At 34.1% G+C, this 13,823-nt stretch overlaps 1 protein-coding gene across 1 annotated transcript in view; it reads left to right on the forward strand.

Moving 5' to 3' along the window:
• Positions 1-725: 725 nt before the first annotated feature.
• The window catches only part of LOC145666858 (cilia- and flagella-associated protein 58-like), a 68,372-nt gene continuing 55,274 nt past the window's right edge, over positions 726-13,823 (forward strand). The window contains exons 1-5 of the mRNA XM_081734438.1: positions 726-832; positions 3,673-3,888; positions 7,062-7,210; positions 8,828-9,002; positions 13,344-13,520. Of these exons, the coding sequence (XP_081590564.1) occupies positions 803-832; positions 3,673-3,888; positions 7,062-7,210; positions 8,828-9,002; positions 13,344-13,520 (747 nt within the window). The 5' untranslated portion in view covers positions 726-802. The remainder of the gene's footprint in view (positions 833-3,672; positions 3,889-7,061; positions 7,211-8,827; positions 9,003-13,343; positions 13,521-13,823) is intronic.

The raw sequence follows: 13,823 nt of genomic DNA on the forward strand, positions 1-13,823 counted from the left end.
CAGTGAGTGAGTCATGTCATAACTAGGATGTTTCGAAAGGCAAGGTTGACGGATAAGTCGGGCGAGCCAACTGTTTTGCGAAGTAGTTGAAGGTGGATGGTCGTATCGTTGTCGTTGACTCGATTGGGCTAATCAAGCTGAGCTGACTTTACGTACTCATACTTAGCATAGTGAAATGGGGATGATATATTGTTATTTTACTGAAATTATTACGCGAATAGTAATTAATACTTTATTGTAAGTCTACATTATTTGCAATAAAAGTAATTAAAAATAAAATATTTAATAAAACATTATTTTTTTCAAGTACAAAGATGCGAGTGCTGAGCGCCGGTTTAGCGCTTGTCTCCTAATCGACGTTGACTTTCTCCGGCGTCCCACGAGGTCACATCCTTCGCATTGGCTTTGCGCCATCTCTGCATTTTCATCTTCTTAACATTTGATGGTGATATATCGTCATACAAGTAAATTAACACGCCTTTACACACCGAAATTGTTGCAGTTCCACATTTAAGAAAACTTTCCATTTCAGTATTATCTATTAAAAAAAAAAAAAAAAAAGGAACTGATGTAACCCTCACGAACCCCTCTTTGGTATGCCACTGCTGCTTAACTATTGCAACCCTTAATTCGATAAGTTTTCAATTAATTATAGAGCTCTGTTTGGTTTTCTTCTTTTTTTAAAAAAAATTCTAAAGTGTAAATTCATTAATGGCAATGTTAATATCTATTTATAATAATAACTTATTTTCTTTCTGATCAGGATCGCCCGAGCTCCGGCACTGCAGATCAAGAGTCGGCAATGGTAAAAGTAGAAAAGGAATTTCAAGAGGTAAGTATCAACTTTAAAATAATTATAATAATATTTAACCTCGAGGGTTAAAATTGGTTAAAACAAGTATGTAATTAGTCTATTTAAAATTAACGATAAAGTTAATCAGGTAAAGATTTTGTTATTTTTTTAATTTATCAATTAAAATTTACGAGAGTTAAGTTTTAATTGATAATCTTTAAATAAGCATGAATTAATGAAATTAATTGTTACCTTTTCTTTTAAAAAAGTTGTCAAAAGGATATTCTGCAGGAACTTTTTTGTGGCTTATTTCAGAAACTTCACGGTCGGTTCTACTATATATGTGGCAGGGCAAAACTCGACTCGAATACTGGTTACCATTGATTGTCCCACTTCGAACAAGAGCAGACGAAACTTTACCGTTTGCCGCGATCGCTTGCCAGATCAAAATCTTTTCCGTATACCTGTTTTTAGGTTTCACGAACTTGCTAGGATTAACTTGATGTTTACCAATGTACGATACATATTGGAAACAGGTGCGAGCGCTAAGTTTTGGTAATAGTAGGTTTCATCATCCATGATCACAATCTTGTTAGCGAACTTCTTGTCGGAGAGTTTGCAGAAGTTGATCTTAGCGCGCTTCTTCTGTTCGTCTGTATAAAATAGTGCACTTTACATGTTTTAACCTGGAATCCGAATTCTTTCTTGATCTTCCTTACACTGAATTCAGAAATTTGATATTTTCGTCCTAAATAAGCGTTTGACAAGTTAGGGTTCTTCAAGAGTTCTCGTCTAATCGAACTTTTCACTTTTTGTGTACATTTTGAAATTGAGCAACCAGATTTTTTCTTTCGTGATGCTTCACCAGTCTCCACATAATTTTTCAACATTCTATGCACTGTACTATATGGATATTCACACTTAAAATGGTTTAAAGCAGCCGTAAAATCACATGTCCACTGGTTCTCGTAGAATTGGATAAGCCCCTCGCGGACAGCCTTGCCCTGTTCGGCTGTCATTCACTTCCCGTTTATGTTTACGCGCTCACACTTAGCATACACTCGTGAGATACTATGACAAGCAAAGGGTGAAAGTTTCATTGAGATCGAACGAGTGGTTTTCGTTTTATGCATGCTTTTTGCCAGTAACCTTAACTTAAATCGCACTCCTTATCATGATTTTCTATAGAACTGGCTATTTACATATACCACTTACCATGATGATGATGATATGGCAAAACCAAACCACACCATACACTGCAATAAAAAAATAAATGGATTTAACATAGGGGTTCAATGGATGTTTTGTTCTAAAGTGTAGATCCATTTGCCACTCTGTTTGCTTCAACGTAATATCGTCTGGTTAGAAAGATCCAACAGGTAATTTAATAGAACAATTTCACGAAATCGACACTAGAATGTAGGTTATTGAGGCTTGCTATTCGAGTTGAGTATCCTAGATCTTATAATGGGAAAAGCGAAAATCAAGTAATAGTGAGTCAGCAAAAGAATTTTAATACAAAGAGTAGGAGCTAAGCAACCAATTTTTTATTGTAGACAATTACGCAACTGAAAGATTGTTAAGATGCAATGTTTGCAATTATTGTTGATTTAATACGGAAGATTAAATTATTACAAATATTGTACATTATATTTGGAACCCTGAAAATTAAAAGGGGATTGGATTGGGTGGAGTTGGACTGGGGTTTAGCATTCCTTTTAGCAGCGAGGCTATGAGACTTGGACCTACAGCTTAATGTGGGCTCTGAATAACATGAATTCCCGCACCGCAGGAAAGCGAATCTGGGTCTCCTACGTCGAAAACGCATACGCTAAGCATATAACTACGAGGGAGGCCAAAAGGTGTTGGGATTAAAAGTATTTTAACTATATACGAGGTGTGTTCAAAAAGTGTCGAACCTTATTTTTCCCCGCGTAAACCAACGAATCGCGGGAGATTTTCTTCAGTAGAGGAGACACTCACGCGCAGTCGTGAATTTCCTCTCGCCCGCAGGAAGCGTCATCGCTGATCCTCGGCCAATGAGTGAAGACGTGTAGTGAGTGGTCGTCGGATTTCAGTTTTTTTTTTTTTTTTTTTTTTTGTAAAATGACATAAAAACTTTGATTGGGTGCATATTGCATCAAATTTTGCCAAGAGCTTGGCGATACCCGAGCGGAAATCATTCAATTGGATCGGTACATTCAATTTTGAACGACAATTTGGCTATGAGGAGAGTGTCTGCAAACTTTGATTCAGGCTTTCATCACCAAACACAATATTCCTGTGTGTCGTCAGGTTCCCTACTCACCCGACATGGCTTCGTGTAACTTTTGGTTATTTCCCAAGATGAAAATACCACTAAAAGGGACCATATTTGAATCAAGAGAAGACATAATGCGAAATGCAACGGCACGGTTGCTCACCATTACAAAAACTGCGTTCGGGAAGTGTTTCCAACAATGATGGGAGCGCTGCGAGAAGTGGCAACACTGTTGTTGTAAAATTTCTGCAACAGGTGTATTTTAGGTTAATTAATGATAAGCAATGAGAATTTGCACATAATTGATAACATGAATTTTTATGCAAAAATTTGCGGTACCGGTGTATTTTTGCCAACCAAAGGTTCGTCACGTCTCGTACAACTCCAGTCAGAAGAAACCTAAATATGTAATTATTATTATTCTCGTATCAGAAACCTACATACATTTTATGTTATTACTTATTACATTCAAATCTATATAAAAAATATTATCAATATTAGATTTTGTGTAATATTATCTTGCAAAAGTATGATTTAAAAAACTATTATTTCCATGATTAGTTATACATGCCGAATTATGTGAGTAATTGTGTTTCTATTTAAACGTACTTTTTTTTAGCTTCTGAGGGAGGTCAACAATAATGATAGTTTGGCTCCATTTGCTAACGATATCAGAAAACTTCATGATGCTTTGGTTCAAGCCAATCGCAACGAAATGTACCTTACCCAGAAATGCCGACAACTGCAAGCACAAATTACAGCTAATGCCTCGAAGATAGCCAATGCAATCAAACTAGCAGAATCTGACCAGTCCACGATCACACAACTCAAACAGGTAAGCTTCATATAATATAACTTTATGTCTTACAATCATGATATCTAATATAAATAATACAAAATGTAATATCGAGACATCAAAATATAATGTGCTAGTGTGGGGAGGCGGAGAGATCAATTAGTCACATATCTCAATGTATATAAATTAGCATTAAAATCCTGGGAAAAATTGTTTAAAATCCTGTACCGAAATCTGAGACAGGACCTTTGTCATTGAAAACATTATTAACGTTGAACAACAACGAAATTAATATGAAAATTTTATTGTACTTAAAAAGAAATAATGTAAAATTTAAAAAAATATCCTTAAAAGAAAGAAAAAGAAAACAAGAAAACAAAAGAAGGAAAATAAATTTAAGTATAAATAATTTTAAAAGTTGTTTAATTCAGGGAGAGAAAAATAAAAATAAAGGAGAGGGAGAGAAAATGAATAATAGTTTGATTTGATTTGAATTTTGTTTAGCGTACCTTTCAGTAACGAGGCTATATGAGACATTACCTACAGCTTAACGTGGTATCCGTGGCACCTTTTCCCAGGAAGCAGTATTTCACACCTACATAAAAGCTTCCTTTCTCCTTATAAGAAGAGGACAACTGGTACTGGAACTCTCTCTCTCCATATATATATATATACGTATATGGTACTAGTTTCTCAATGTAAAGAAAAGAAGAGTTTCTTTTCTTCATACAGCAAATAGAATTCAAGTCGTCCGAACTATCTAAGTAGGAACTCGTTTCTTATGGCAACCCTATGTAGCATAAAACATATTGATATATAGGCAGTTATTAAAATAATAGCAACATGTAAGGTGTATGAGGTGGTAACGCTGAGGATGGGTCTACAGCATCTGGCTATTGTTAGTAGTGTGTTTGGTGATCGTCTGTGGTATGTCAGGTGGATTCGAACGGAGGTGTGTGTTGAGGCTCCTAGACGGTAGCGATGCGCACTGACTCTCTGAAAGAACTTTCTGACGTTCAAAGAGAACAGGTTGTGCGCACGCATTTAGTTGGTGCACTGTAAGATCCCTTGGTAAGGTCAGTGTATCGCAAAAAACAGTGTCCAAGGTGGTGACTACCTATAGAGAACTCATGTCAAAACAACATTGGCGAAGAATAATGGTGGGTGGAAGAGAAGCCTCAATGACAGGATTCACCGAACAATGGAAAGAATTGTCACCAAGAAATATAAACGAATGTGACCAAAGTGAAAATGGAACTCAATCAACGCCTGGAATTGCCTACTGGGCAATCATACTTCGATGCTAATTCCATAACTTAAACATCTGCTCTCGAGCTGCAATTTCCAAATCATTGATCACCACCACCAACACTTTAGCATTAAGAAAATGTTACCCAGAACATGCCAAAGGCACTACCGATGAATAGAAACCTTAATATGGTCCGATGAGTCATTCTTCACGTTATTTCGAACAACAGGCTGATGTACGTTTGGCGGACGCTCAAAGAAGCCCGTCCTTCTGTCTCCACCTTGCAGTGAAACATAGTAGTGGTTTTATGACGCTATGGACCACGATTTCCTAATATATCGTAAGTCTGATTACGTTCACAGGACGAATTACGTTGTCAGTGACCATATGCACATTTTCTTTAGCAAACCACATCCATCATGTGATCCAGTTTTTGCTTCCCTTCTGAGATGCAATTTTCTAAGCTGATGATATTCCTATTTGGACTGGTAGAGCTGTTGTGGTTTAATTTCATAACATTCCTGGCCTGCCAAATCACTAGACTAAAAATTGTTGAACATTTTTGCTCAGTTCTGGAGATCAGACTCCGAAGCAGACCACATTCACTAACGGAATTGAATGCTGCATTGCTTGAAGAATGGTAGAATATCCTCCCTGGAAACTATTCATGGCTTATATGCCTCCATTCCACAACGAATTAGACATTTTATTTGGTCCATGTCGTATTAATAAGGTAAGTTGCATTTTCCTCAGATATTTCCATTGTTTTGATAGCCATTTGTACATATACACGCATTGCGAATATATTTCATTTAATTTATCTAAATACTTACTGCATGACAAGATACTGTATTTGTTGTTTGGAGGTTCAGTTCAGAATACATAAGTTCAATGTTTATTTTATTGAAGATATATACGGGTGACACCTCACTGCAGACAAAGGAAAGTACAACAGCAAGCGTTCCTAAACAGTTTAAAGAAAGTAATACATGAATGACACATTGATATCAGAAGCAGTGCGATAGGGACGCGGCGCAAGGAATTTCTCAACTGTTTGGCTTTTCAAGAAGAGTATGGTGTCACTGCAGTGACTGCCGCTTGAATTCAGGCGTATGGTAGAACATCCAAGTCATTTCCTGTCACAATGGAGTCCAGAAATGGACCTCTCTGTTCTGCGTAGCCTGTGAAAAAAGTCCGGTGGGTATTTCATTCGATTGTTTTTGTGTTCGACTGTCAACTGTTTTGGGACCCAGCGTGCACACATTTTTTTATTCTAACCCAATCATATCAAGAAACATCACACTCATCCGCCTGTTCGCACGGATCTCTGCTTCAATGCAGTTGCTAAGGTCGTAAGTGATCACGGATTGTCTCACTTGCTGCTAAGCCACGACACCACTTCGCCACATTTTACCGATTCGTTGATTCCTGTACACAGGTACTATTTCTCGATGGACGCTTTCCCTGTGCCTGGAAAACCCTGATCACGCTGCGCACTTCATATCTGGCAGGATTCGGTATTGTTGCTGCCATTTCCAAGATGCTCTCCTCGCACAAGACTCAGTACAACACTGAAGTATCACTCCAAATTCTTGTATGGATCAAAGTTACTGTCAGTGTTGCCAACTTTGGTACATATTTTTTCTCTAACGTGAAAATATGTATCTGTATTTTCCTGACAATCCTCGTAATCATGTATTCACTGTTGGAGGACGCTTCGATTGTACTCGATATGTTTTAACGACGCTGCCTGCAAATGATGACTACAAATTTCATTTTAGAATTAATATTTCTTTTTATATTTCATGAATAGAAATGCTTTTCTTGTTAATTCCTGTTACTGTCAATAAGCCAATAACTTTTATATTCTTGTTTCTTAGTAGATTTTATCTCAATCTAAGAGCCACTCGTAATTCGTTCAGAGATACTTCAATGTTTCGAAACCTGGTTATTTTTCTCATAGGAAATCGAAGAAGCATGGCGAATGGCAGACGCTGCTCATTACAGAGAACAACTTGCCCATGATCAAATTGAAGGGTTGAGAAGTGAAATTGCGAAACTTCACAAGATAATTGAGGAGAAAGGTGGTTTCGAAGAAGAACAAGAAGAAGGGTAATTACAAACTCATATTATATTTCTATTTAATTGTACCTTTGTGTAGTTTACCGACATAAGAAGTTGAGATTTTAAATTTCCCTGGAAACTAGAATTAAAACTATTTTCCGACTGTCGGAACTTTGAAGTCCCATTTTCTTTGCTCATATATTGTTTCTTCTGTGTGCGTTTGCGTTATGATGTCAAAGCCTATCCGCCTGAGCCCCTTTTCCCCCTCAGCATTGTTGAGCAACAATAGAAGCAATATGTATTTTTATATAGTCTAATGCACCATCAGTTTACTATAATTTACTTTCACATCAAAATATGGTAAAAATATAATTCAGTCGGAAAAAGGTTAACGTTTTACTAATTTTGAATTCTTGACATTTTTGTATTTAAGTATTTATTTGCCTGTTTTACATACAATTGAAATTATTCCCCAAATACATATACAATTGTCAAAATTACAATATACTGACATATTAGATGCTTTGAAGAAAGAAAGAAAAATCTTTCAAGTACAGTTATGTCTTAATAATAAAATGACTGTTTATACACATATATACATGCACAGAGTCGGATTTAGCTTTGGTGGGACCCTAAGCTATTGAAGGTAATGGAGCCCTTTATGTGTCCAGATGAACTTAGGCACCTTATGTACAGAAACGAATACATTAGTGATATTTTAAGATGCAGGCTAGCAGAAGTGTCCCCATTGCTTGCATCATAGAAACCTAAACAACAAGATGAACTGTTTCTATATCCAGATTTTATTTTATTTATTGTTTATCTTATATTTTGGAAATATACATCCAGTTTTTTTGTTTAATTTTTGGGGCCCCCAAGAGAGTGGAGCCCTAACCTATAGCTTGTTTAGCTCATACGTAAATCCGGCACTGTACATGCACATACATTCAATCATGATTAACACAGAAGGAAATTTATGTATTGTCTTCATAAACTTCATTTGCAGAGTAATAACATTTATTTAACAAAAGTTATAAAGTTGCGACTTAAATACCAAATATACATATATATGGGGTAAAAGTGAGGGTGAACGAGGTTTATGATAGTGTTACGCCCTTACTTTGTGATATTGAATAATAAATTAGGTTTAACATGTAGATTTGAAATATATAATAATCGGGCGTAGTATCATTTCAAAAAACATACTACTTTACTCTGGTGGTTTTGCAAAATATATCAAACAATTTCACCCTGTCGATATTTGCATCGTATAAAATTTCAGTGTTAATTACAAGTGAGTTTCAAGATAGACAGGTGGCCGTGGTGGCTCGATGGTAGAGGAGCGTTCATCTCTGGTGCATGGGGTCCTTGGTTCAAGTGAATTTTGTGGTGGTCCCGACAAACACCGAGTGTAGGGTTTTTCTCGGGGCTCTCCCATTTCCCCCCACTTTCTTCATTCCACCATTTCACTTATTTCTCATCATCGCCGTCTCCTTTAGCCTAGCCGGCACATTCCTGGGACGTAAAACTTAAAGATTTAATTTAATTTCAAGATATACAGGGACCACCTTGTATATAAAAATTCGGAGTTTTATATATATATGAGTGTGTGTGTGTGTTGTGTTTTGTGCGAAGTATCTTAGGAATATTTTGCTTTGTTTTCAGAGGCTCGTCAGCTTCAAAACGCAAAGAAGCCCTTATAAAGGAACGAGATAAATTATTGAAAGAAGTAACAGACCTACGAACCAGAATCAACACGGCAAATGTTCTGCAAGGAGAATTAGAAAAGAACTTGTCAGAAAAGGAATCTGAAGTATCAGATCTTAGTATGGAAGTACAGGTGAGTTGTGTTAACTTGCTGATTCGATTGGAAATAACTGAGCCGTCTCACTATTTCAGGAGAGATAAGGAGTGCGTTCTTGCTATATAGCCTCATTTTTAATAAATGACAGCACAATTGTGTCCATCGTATAATACCAAATCAAGCAGCAGCCTGTTTGTAACAGTTAAATGTTTTCAACAAGAAAGTTAGACCCCAACAAAAGATTGCAGCAGAATATGTTCCCAAAACCTTGTCCCTATTGTAGCGTGTTTTACAACAAACTTTACTCTCACTTCAACCAACTTTTTTTTTTTTTTTGTAGTTTTTTTTATCAAACCACATTTCAAGGAGAAACAACCTCATACCAAACTTTAAGATTAAATTTCTAAAAATGGTCTACCCTGTATATAAAAAATCGATTTAAAAAATGAAATGTTTGTGACATGTCTTAGAAACGCTATACTTTGTTTCTGTAAGAGACATTCAAAATCTAATTCAAAGATGATAATTATATTCTTTCACATAACAAAATCAGACATTATTAATAATGTTCGTACTCACTTAAAACACTCAATTTGTTAATCTTCACCATAGATGTTCATCGACCTGCTTATCACCTTCAGTACGATTCTTAAAAGAATTTTATGTTCCTTGAAGAATTAAATTACCGGTAATATTCCTGGACTATAGAACCAATTATTAACAAAGATTATTTACATTTAACAGTAAATTTTAATGGTAGTATGCTTCATGTGGGTTGTCCACTAAAGCTTGTTAAAATATTTCACTATCCTGAAGATAAATAGTAACAACTGTCTGTAGCTGTTTATGTTTCTTAGTTATTAAATTAAATTGTGCTTGATCTGAAATAAGTACTTGTTTGCTTTATATATAAACTGAAACCTTTCCCTTTTATAACAATGATTTAGTGTGTATCCTATCAGATCATTGAGTAAAATCAGATATTATTCAACTTCCTAAATTAACTATTTTTAACAGATTATACACAAAAATTCTTTAAAGTACCTCACTAATAAACAGATAACAAAACAAAATATAAAATAATTTAAAATAGAAATAAATTTTATTGGTTATTCTTTCTGCAATAAATCTAATAGCTCATTAGAAGCTATTAACTTATAATCCAAAATAATTTTGTTACACAATATTACACAATAATATTTTGAGGTGCAAAATTAAATCAGGACTTAAGTTAATTTAATGTTAACTACTTTTCCTAAAACACAATTCACATCACTTCAGTAACACTATCATCTTTAGTAAGGAACCACAATTAACATTAAATTATCATTAAACCAGAGGTAAAAGTGAATCTGAAAAGGTAGGCGGACGGATGACGTCACGCCATCGCCGTGCCTATATTTGCTCATTTCAATTTTTTAGGAAGTGAATGACTCTGATCTATCAAGGAGAATTAAATCTATGTATACATCTGCAAGAAAATACTTCAGTATTCGCAACAGTTTTTGAGTACTTTAATTGTGATAATTTGAGTTCTAGGATTTCAACAGTGTTTTCAGTTGTATTTGTCAAGTATTTTTTTTAAAAAAATGTAAAGATGGATTTAAACAAGTTCATTGAAGATGTCAGATTGCTGAAATAGGCATCGAAACTAGTTAGGATTTACATAATGAGTGTAACACATATAATTAAATATTGTTGTCCCAGTTCGTTTAAAATTGCTTTAGTATACACCAAAACTTACCACAATAATTGTTTTCAATAAATTAAACTATTTTTATTCTTTTTAAACTTCGTATTTCCTTAGTATTTATCATTCATTTCACAGAAATTAAAAATATACTTGATATACTTAAAAATTAAAACTATGAAATTAAAAATACACTTAAAAATTATATGATACAAATAATTAACAAACCTTGGAAAATCTTAGTTCGAATGAGGTAATAACATGTACATTATAGGCTATTCCAGGATTGTGTGTCAATATGAAACAAAATAAAGCGGAAACAAAAGGAGCGAAGGGAGAATAATTAAATCCACAACTTCAGACCATCAGCCAGGTATAACGCTACAGGAAAGCAAATATGTTGGACCGTTTTTCCAATACTTCGCAAATAATGTATTGTTAAAATTCAGACGAATATGAAAAAATAGGCCACTTCTTTTGAAATTAAGGGAAGGTAAACTTTTTTCGAAAAAATAGGTATCCAAATATTTGTGAATAGAGTTGTCAGATCTCTAAAATTAGAAAGGAGGACCCTTACGACTTCAGCATTAATATGTTTCGTATTTAAAACTATTTGCAATAACCCTATTGCATTACATAAACAACTTTTTTCTTTTTTTTAAAAAATTAAATAACAAAGTAACACAATGAGATAGTTGAATATACCTGTAACTTGGCAGAAGAAAGCAGGTTTAGTGATACTTCTTGTCACTGAGCTACTGCGACTAGAACCTTGTCACTTAAAAGCTTTTATACATTATACCACACAAACATGTTTCAGACTCACTGTCACCACCATCACCACTTTGTCAATAAGTTGTATAAATTTAAATTCTGCTTTTACTGCATCAATATTGAATCTATTTTTAGTATCAGTCCACAGATATTTCATTTATACAAGTGGTTTCCTATATACAGGATATGGAAAATATACAAATATTATTTTGTGGTTTATCAAAATGTGTAGGAGAACAATCCTTAAAAATCAAATTGTACTTTTCGTCGTATTATGCATTCTGTTTTAACTTTTCAGATAGCACTACTTTCTTAGCCAAACATTACTTAAATCAAAATATATTCATGTTTTGATCAAAGTCCTCTGTTTTGAACAAGAAATGTTTTCAATCGATAAAAGGAGGACAAAATGCATCCGGCATACATACAAAAGAGGACATTAAGTTCGCTCTTTCGAAATCGGACGTATAGAAACTTTACTTATGAATTATTATTGTATATTCCATTCTGTGAAGAATTTTGCTCCTTGAAGCTATGGAAAGTCAAAACGATTTCTGAAGGAGAAATGTCAATTAACGTGAGCAAGTGGTTACATTAATTAATATAAACAAGATGTTAAATTATACCTGTGTAATGAAGATATAATTATATAGTTTTGGTCTGCGTGATATCCCTGATTCTAATTTGCATTTTATCCCTCAATTGGATTCTTTAATTTTCAGTTTTCAATTATACGGTATTTTGTGTAATTCACAAAGGAGAAACTAGCCATCCTAACCGTCCTCTTCTTGCTTAGCGGTCCCACATTACGGTAAATGAGTTGAAACCTATCCTTAGACCAAACAATTAAAGAAGACAAAGTTCCCTACAATTAAGCTACCGTTTAAAAGCTTAATCTGTTACAATTCAACTACTACTGTTTGTGTAAATGCCTTAGTTTCTAATATGTAACTCACGGATTTTTTGGGTCCTGGTTAAGACAAATTCTTCAAACACTCGATTAGAATATCCTTGTGCAATTACCTCGCTTTAATGGGATTAGGAAGTGGGTTGCGAGGGCAGTAGTTTCGCACTGTTTAGAATAATTTAAAGCATACAATTTTCAATCAAACAATGTAAATGAAGCACAGACGTTAAATCAGGGATGCAAATAACCAACAAAATTTTACTCACCCATAAAAAAGCTACTAGCCACATCCCACAATAGAAATCATTTACTTATCTTCGGTATGATATTAAATACTCGCCCACACCGATGAACCACACGCCACGGGCGAGTAGTTATTTGCATCCCTGCGTTAAATACATCTTTGTATCTAAATACGTGAGTATAAAAGTCTGCGATATATAAATATCTCATGTATGATTAAATTATATTACCCACTACATCTGATACCATGTAATGTTGTTATATGTGATTTCTGTATTATTATTATTATCATTATGATTATGATGATGATTATATTATTATTATTATTATTATTATTATTATTATTATTATTATTATTATTATTATTATTATTATTATTATTATTATTATTATTTAGACGTATTACTTAAAAAATAAACAATATTCTCTGCATTAAGCCTCGAGTATTGATCTTTTCGAATTGTTAGTATGCATCCCTTTGTTTCTTTCAGTAATTAGGCGTATTGTTATTCATCAAAACTGCACCTTCATCTTTACGAATAACGACTTCCATGCACATGCTCACTGTCCCCTCTGTTCAATGTGTTCTGCAGTGTTGCCAATTCAGAATATACTACAAAAAGTATAAATATAACTTTTTTCAACATTTTTTCCTACGTGTGAGTGAATCTCATTTCAGCGATAACAAAACTATTTTATTACTAGAAATTATTTAAGAATTGTTATTATTATTAGTGCTAAATAATTCCACTTTTCTTTTCAGACTCTTACTAATGACATAATGAAAGAGCAGCGACAGAAGGAATCGTTAGAGAAACAACTTAAAGAAAGTAAAGAATTATCGGAAGCAAAAGAAGCGGAGGTATTGAACTTAAAATCAGAACTTCAGTCAAACAATAGGATTCTTGCTAAACTCGATCAAACATCAAAAGATCAGAAAGTGAGTAAAATATTTTGAAAATTTATTATCAAATGTGTGGTAGGCCATAAGTTACTTGACGCAAACGTATTTGAAATGAATTATTTATCAAGTACAGAACCATGAAATGATTTCAAGTTGTATCATAACATTATATTAGGTTAGGGCGTTAAGTTATCTAAATCAAGTGTTTGCAAAATGTTCTCCATAATTTTCAATGCATAAATTACTTCTTTTAAGCACAGAAGGACATATTACTTCACTAATGTTGTTGGATGATAATGTATCAAGTTCAGAAGTAATGTGTTCTTTTAAATGTTTTAG

The sequence above is a fragment of the Thermobia domestica genome, chromosome 12 (assembly GCF_964235325.1).
Source record: "Thermobia domestica chromosome 12, izTheDome1.hap1.1, whole genome shotgun sequence".
NCBI classification, from domain to species: domain Eukaryota; kingdom Metazoa; phylum Arthropoda; class Insecta; order Zygentoma; family Lepismatidae; genus Thermobia; species Thermobia domestica.